This window comes from Trichosurus vulpecula, chromosome 6 (genome assembly GCF_011100635.1).
Source record: "Trichosurus vulpecula isolate mTriVul1 chromosome 6, mTriVul1.pri, whole genome shotgun sequence".
NCBI lineage: Eukaryota > Metazoa > Chordata > Mammalia > Diprotodontia > Phalangeridae > Trichosurus > Trichosurus vulpecula.
Genome location: NC_050578.1, coordinates 235,103,539 through 235,111,482, shown reverse-complemented (window position 1 = coordinate 235,111,482; position 7,944 = coordinate 235,103,539). Strand labels below are relative to the sequence as shown.

General features: G+C 39.3%; 1 protein-coding gene across 1 annotated transcript in view; it reads right to left on the bottom strand.

The window, feature by feature from the left end:
• Window positions 1-849: 849 nt before the first annotated feature.
• SLC17A6 (solute carrier family 17 member 6) overlaps window positions 850-7,944 on the bottom strand; it is a 59,482-nt gene continuing 52,387 nt past the window's right edge. The window contains exons 9-12 of the mRNA XM_036765558.1: window positions 7,232-7,364; window positions 5,643-5,753; window positions 2,754-2,881; window positions 850-1,324 (exon numbers count right to left, since the gene is read on the bottom strand). Coding sequence (XP_036621453.1) covers window positions 989-1,324; window positions 2,754-2,881; window positions 5,643-5,753; window positions 7,232-7,364 — 708 coding nt within the window. The 3' untranslated portion in view covers window positions 850-988. The remainder of the gene's footprint in view (window positions 1,325-2,753; window positions 2,882-5,642; window positions 5,754-7,231; window positions 7,365-7,944) is intronic.

Here is a 7,944-nt window from a genome sequence, read left to right as displayed (position 1 = left end):
GAACTGAAGCATACCCCTCACTTTGCAAGATCTCCAACATGAAAAGAAAGGGGTTTCTTTCCATGCTGGAAACTTTAGCATTCAATCCTAAACCACTCTAAGACATTCCTCTCTCTCTCACCAAATAGCTTACAGCAATTTTTCTTTTTAACCAGACCTATGATTTCATTGGTGTGGGGGAACTCTCAGTACCAAAACTCCTCCACCAATGTAGATCAGTATCTCTGCTGCAAATTTTAGTCTTAGAGAGTCATCTGGGGCATTGAGAAGTTAAGTGATTCACCCAGGCTCACCTAACCAGCACAGGTCAGAGGCAAGTTTTGAACCTGAGTTTCCTGACCGGAAGGCCAGTCTTCTTCCCATTAGATCATGGTGCCCTCAGCATATAATCACAACTCTACAGAGTATCTTGTTAGCTATTGCCTATTCAGCATACTTCTGGGGGTTGCCAGAAATCTGAAGTCTTTGCCTTACAGCCAGCAGACACTGCCTCCCTCCAACTGAATAAATATGGATTCTTTAACACAAAGTCCTGTTGATATATCTATTTCCATATAGTGTAGCAAATATATAAGTGCATTTTTCATGATCAAGTAGCTTTGGCTTTTTCACCAGAGTATTTGATGTGCCATGTGCCAACCCAGATAGTTGTGCTTTCATCATTTGTTATGAGTTTGAGCTCTTCTGTCTATAGAAGAAACTAGTTGCCTCTATAGTTTTGACCAGGAAATTTTAAAATGTGTAGTGCAGAAATGGCTGGACCTGAATGGAGGTGATGCCATGTCTTGAGGGGGACAGATTGTACTTGAACAATGGTCACTTGATGGGATTGATTTTTTTTTGTTTTTTTAGTTGTTTTTGTGGGTTTTTTTGTACAGCAAGACCTGTCATTTTGATATGTCAACATGTTTACACCACATCTCTTGTGCAAACAACCACGATGGATTTAATCACAAACACTACAAAATAGATTCAATGATTAGCTCTGTTAAGAATAATCTTGTCTTTCCTTATAGATGTATGAGTCTTGTACCTCTTCTTGTACAAATTCTTCTTTCTTCTCCCACCCATTAGGCCAACCACCATTGGCCTGTGTTGTTGCCCCATAGGACTTTGTGGTACCATAATTTACATAATTTTGAGTAATGTCCCCTGTTTCTTCATCAAGTTCATCTTCGTGAATAAAGCCACACTTTTCTTCACTGGTCTCTTCAGGATCTGCCCAGGGTTGTTTCTCACCCGAAGCAAAGATTCCATAAAATATAACTCCACCATAGTGGACTAAGGCTGCAATCAAAAAGACATACTGCCACTCTTCCCGGGACTGTAATAAAGAAAAGTGGTACTGTGAGAAGAGCCTTTCAAGGTTTAAAACACTCAACATCTTCATTAAAATCTCCAAATTTTATATAGCTTTTTGAAGAGCATCTTATTCAGAAAAAAAGTCATTTTCTACCAATCAATGGCTGACATTAGTAAAAGTAATACATCTCCAACATGAGTGTTTTCATTTTTTGAAAATCGTACCCATTGTGAAATAAAAGGCAAGAAATATCTATGACCTGCCTTAAGGTAGAAAAAAATGATTTCTATTAGAAAGCCTGAGAGTTCCAATTATAATTGAACTGTAAGACCTAGAGGAAGACATTTAGAGAACTGGATACATTTTCAATGGAGAATTTGTGCAAGTACATGGATAAGAATTGTATACGATAAGAAGACTTAAATGGGTTGTGATCTGGAAAGGTGAGAGTACCTGTACTGATAAGAGAATCACAAGACCTCAGAGGCCATGGAGTCCAATCTATACCTGAATTAGAATCCCCTCTACATTCCACATCACAATAGGTCATTAAGCACAATGATGAGATCATGGATCAGTTGAGAGATCGTAGAGTCATAGACTTAAATTTGGAAGACACCTAAGAGGCCATCTAGTCCAGGCCCTTCATTTTCACAGATGAGGAAATAGAGACCTGGGGGGTTTAAATGACCTGACCAAGGTTAACACAAGCAGGAGGCCAAGATATGACCACGGGACCTCTAACCTCAGAGCCAGTATTTAATATACACTTTAAATTCCCTCACTTTTCCATTGAGTTAAATTTTTTATCTCCTATGACCAGCATTTTGAATTAAAAGACTAGCACTTGCCTCTGCTTGGTCTCAGAGGGCAGAACTGGTGACAACGGGTAGACATTATATTAAGGTGGATTTACAATTGACAGACAGGAAAAGCTCCTTACAAGAAGGGCTGACCAAAAATACCAAGGAAGGTAGTGAATCCTCTATCTATAAAGTCTTCACAGTTGGGATGGATGGTTACTTGTCAGACCTCCTGTAGCAGAGATTCCTGCTTTAGGCAAGAATTTGATTAAATGACACCTGAAGCACTTTCCAACTCTACAATTGTATGAATTGAAAAGAATTGCTATAACCAACCTCAAGGGGATATTAGGGAGCAGCGTTATTGGTGATTTGAAAGCAAAATCCCACCCCACCCTACGGGTGTTCTGCAATGGTCACAAGCTATTCTGCAATCTGGCTTCTACACCAAACACATTTGAGAGATATTGAGAAGAATGTAGCATAGTTTACGATGACAATGTCTTCCTCTGACTTCTAATGGAATTGACGATCCTTTATTTGGGGACACAATACTCCTTACCACAGACATAGAACAGGAGCAATGAACAGAATGTAAGCTCTTTACTCCTTGAAATGTGAACACATGCTTCCTTTTGACCACCTACCTTGTTTTTTGTCATTGCACCAACAATGATAGGGCACACCATTCCAGACAATGTACCAACACCATTTGAAATGCCCATTAAGATACTGGCATATCTTGGTGCAATATCCAAGTGGTTGACGTTGAATCCTGAAACAAACACCCAAACTTTCACTTGTGAGGTTTTAAGACCATACCTCTCAATTAAATAAATCAAATAGAAAGTTCAAGTTGTTGAAAAATCAAGTGTTTTTCTATGGCTTAGGGGAAAAGATTATCAAACACACACACACACACACACACACACACACACACACACACACACACACACACATCTATTGACTAGAGATATAAAAAAGTTTTCTGAAAGTAACAGATTGAAGCAGGGGAAGGGGGAGAAAGTTAATTGATTTAGGCCCAACTTCCCCCTTTATGAGACAGGAAGTTTCTAATATGACATCCTCTTAAACATTGCCAGGTAATCTTATTGCTCCCTGCCCCTTCTTCCTTATGATTCTCCCCATGCATTGCAATTAAATTTAATAAACATATTTAAGTGCCTATTACGTACAAGGCACTGTTTCAGGTGGTAGGGATACAAAGACAAAAAAAATTCTCCTTCAATGAACTTACACTTCATCGGAGAGCCTTCTATTCAATTTTCAACACAATTACATTTAGAAAAGGGAATTGTCCGTTGCTAAGATGAAGCCATATTTCCCTTAATTGTGGTTGAATGACTAGAGGGAAAATCACTTTGCTGGCCAGGTGATCTGCCTATTGACTAAATGGTCAACTACAAATTCCTGAGCCTACCACTAAAGTTTTTCCACAATCTGTGCCTACTTCACTTATACAACCTTTTCTCCTATTGCTTTCCAAAACATGCTTCACTTCAACTCAAAGTCACAAAATTTGTTTCCCTTCTAGTATCTTTGCCTACTTCTGCTATAATTTCAGACCTAGGATGCCCTCCGCTACCTTCATCACCACTTCAAATTCTGCACATGTGGCAAGACTTATCATGCTTCTCCCTTACTTTGCTCAGCTACTTCCACTCTACTAACCTCTGCATTTGAATTCTTTGTCCCCTTGTCATGTTGGCAGTCATGCCTTGCCCAACCCCAACCTTGGATTATTACCACCACCACCACCATCTACCACCTTCACTCCTTTTCACGTGCTGCTGAACACTAAAGTAAAGAGACTGAACTGGCTGGATATACTACAAATTTGTGTTTTATAATCTCAACTGGGCCTTCATGCAGGAAAGCAATACTTTTACATTTACCTAGTGTATTCACTCTCCCGTTGTCTGCAGTGATAATTACAAATTTTTCATCTCTCTTCAAGCCACCCACAGCATCCCTCCCCAACCTTCTCACCTCAATTCACTAAAGAAAAATTGCAGCTATTCAATGAGAACTCCCTATTCTTCTCTCCTCTTCATTTTATATCACTCAGATACTTTCTTTACCACCTCCTTCTTCACTCATGTCTTATATGAAGATGTGCACGGTCCTTCTCCTTACCAAGGCAAATTCTTCTATATGTATACTTGACCAAATCTTATCCTATCTTTTCTAGCAGTTTTCTTCCTCCACCATCTTTACTCTCTAATCTTCAATATCTCCCTAACTACTTGCTCCGTCTCTGCTATGTACAAATTTGTTCATTTTTCATCCTTACAAAAACACCTTCCTTCAATTATTTCCAGTCATCCTTTATTTTTTGTTCCCTTCATGGCTTAACTCCTTGAGAAAGCTATCTACAATCACTGTTTCCTTTTCTTCTCCTCTCAGTTTATTCTAAACCCTCTGCAAAAAGGCTTCTAACCTCATCATTCAACTGAAAATGCTATCTCTAAAGTAACCAATAATCTTTTAATCAACAAATCTAATGGCCTTTCCTAGTCATCACCCTTGATTTCTCTGTGGCCTTTGACACTGTTCTTCAACCTTTTTTCCTGGATACTATTTCCTTTCTTAGTTTTTGTGACACTACTCTCTCCTGCTCTCCTTTCACCTCTCTGTCCTCTCCTCCACAGTTTTTGCTGCTCTATTTTCTTATAGGTGATGACCATTAACTATGGGCACCCCCTGATACTCTACCTGGAGCCCTTTTTTCTTCTCCCTCAGTACTATCTCATCAGCTCCCTTAGGTTGAGATATCATCTTTATGTAGGTGATTCCCAGATCCAGTGTTCCCCTGATTTCTAATCTCACCTCGCCAGATGCCATTTGAATATCTCAAATGGCATGTCATAGAGACACCTCAAGCTCAGCATATCAAGAACTGAACTTATTATCCTCTGCCTCCCCCCAAATCCTCTTCTCTTCTGAACTTCTCAGACAGCACCACTATCTTCGCAGTCTCCCAGGCTGAAAACCCAAGTGTCAGTATCAGCTCCTCACATGCACTCTACCTATGTAATCTGTTGTCAATTCTTGTCATCCCTGCCTTCAAAATAGATCTCATATATGTCCATTTCACTCCATTTACAAAGCCATTCTCTGGGTTCAGGAAAGTTCTTAGACTTTATACCTGGGATATTGCAATAATATGCTGTGTTTTAATTTCCTTGCTGGAAACTTCTCCCACTCCAATCCACCTTCACTTAGCTACCAAAGTGATTTTCCTTAAGTGCAATTCTGACCACATTACTAACTCCCACTCAATAAGTTTCAGTGGCTCCCTATTACTTCAAAGATCAAGTACAAAATCATCTGTTAAGCTTTTAAAGTTCTTTACAATCTGATCCCTATTTGTCCACATATCCTGCAATCCAATGACACTGGCTTGCTTTCTGTTTCCTATCTAGGAAACTCCACCTCCCAACTCTGCCTTTTCATTACAACTTTGAAAAGAAATGTCTCAATTTTAAAAAAAACCAACTAAATTCGTATCTTACCTGATATAGCAAAGCCACTGAAGCCCACTGCAAGCACTAAGAAGGAGATAGCTACTCCCCGAGTATGAGAGTAGCCCACGACCAACAGCAGTGTGGCTTCCATGCCAAAGCCTTAAGAAGCAAACAGAGAAGAATGACTTAATCAGACATTCAAGGCTATTTTGCATAGGCGCTAATAAGGCCCAAAGAATAAATCATTTAACATGATCCCTTACAACATGTTCACCAACTGTCCAACTTTGAAGTGATATCTGGAAAGCACAAAGATAATACTAAGCATGATGCCAGTGGACACCAGAGAGTAATCTAGTCTTTAAAGGTCATGCTTTCTCTAACATTCAGAAACTAGTGAATTTTAATGGAGAGACATTAGCCTAATCTAGGGGAGTGGGGGAATAAACCTAAAACATTCTTCCTTTGAGATCAATGGAAAATGTCCACATATTACTGAATTGAACATTCCCAGGCTGGATTGTCTGGGAGCTAGAACCATTTTCCATGTGGTTAAAGTACACTACTTTTTCTCAGAAAGATGAGAAATGATAAAAATGCAACTTAATAGTGCATATCTACATCTTCTTTTGCACTGGACTGAATGAGCACCCTGCCTCTTTAGGCAGAGGACCTGGGTCCAAATCTTATCTCTGGTGCTTATTGTGTGATCTCGGGCAAATAACTTAACCAAATTGGGCCTCAGTTTCTTCAGCCAAAAAGAAAGGGGAGTGAGACTAGATGGCCTGTTTCCTTCCAGTTCTAGATCTATTGTCTTATGATAATGATAAAAATGATAATTGACATTTATGTAACACTTTTAAATTCTGCCAAGTCCTTTGCATATATTGTCTCTTTGGAATTACATTACAACCCTGTGAGGTAGGTATTATAGAAGTTATTCATCCCATTTTAGTGGTGAGGAAACTGACATTTGGAGAGTTTGATGACAAAGCTAGTAAGTGTTAGAAGTGGGATTTCAGTCAAGGGCTTCCTGGCTCTATGTCCAACATTCTATCCACTGCCTTGCTGAATTTATAAAAGAAGAGAAGTATGGCTAACATCAGTATAAAAATTAATATCTTGTTTATCTATAACATGGTACTACAAAAACAGTAATGTAGGCAACTCCACACTTAAGATGATATGTGTTGAGTCACGGCTTCATCTGTGCTGCTGTCCCAGATTCCAAAGTAGAATCTAGGTTGGGCCTGGCATGTAGGAAAAATCAGCAAACACATTAAAGAAACACCAAACTAGATTGGACCGATGGTCCATGCAGTCTAGTCTCCCTTCTTTTAAGTGGGCTCAATGGCTATGATCCTAAGGTTCACAAACAGTGGGTATCATTATATGCCTCAGAGAGACAGCCATCCTTACCATCCATAGCTATTCGGCCAATAAAAGATTATCAGGCATTAAAATCGCTTGTTGGTTATTTGATTCATTGGAGACCATTGAAATGAGCAACAAGAAAGGTGAAATAAATTACTGGATTCATACAATTCCCGATATTTGTGATGAATGAACACATTCCACTCATGAAAAGATGACCACAGTAGAACAAAAACGGAGAGTTGCTCAACAGACTGGATTACCTCCACAATTCATGATCTTCCTCACTGTAGTAGTTGAAAGAATCTGCCGGCTTCTTAGAAAATCAGCAATTTGTCCTCCAATTGGCACAATGATCGTCATCACTAAGTGAGGCACAGCAGATAGCATTCCCACCTGATGGAAAACAAAAAGGGGGTGATACGGATAAAAATTAGCTAACATTAAGGTTTGATTGTCACATTTCCTAGCCTTTTCATGGCTTATGTATGAAGAATGGGTGATGAAATAACCCGAAAAATGATGGTGTGTCCACTTACCCTCCTAGAATGAGCAATGACTTGTTTTGAGTTGGGAGGAGGCTGAAGAAGAACGAGGTTATTGATTCTGTCCCTCACTTCAGCCTCTATAACCACCATTGCTGTGATCCATCTTTTGCTGGCTTTTTACTCTCAGCATTGTGGTTGGGATGTATCTAGATCAGAACTGGAGTATTCTGAGCTTGGCCAAAAGTCTTGAAGATATTAAGAGATGTGAAAGCCAAGAAGAAATCTATTAGCTCTTAATGCCAAGCTTAGAAATGTCTTCTGGATTCTTGGAGCAAAACCTGGAAAGGGTAGCCATTCCCTTTTGAACAAATGGCTTCTATTTTGGTCCCTAAGAGTGAGCAATTTTCTTTACCTTGAACTACATTGAGGCTTCCTTTGAGATAAAATACAACCAAAAAGCCTAAACAAACTTTCTGTACTACTTTTTA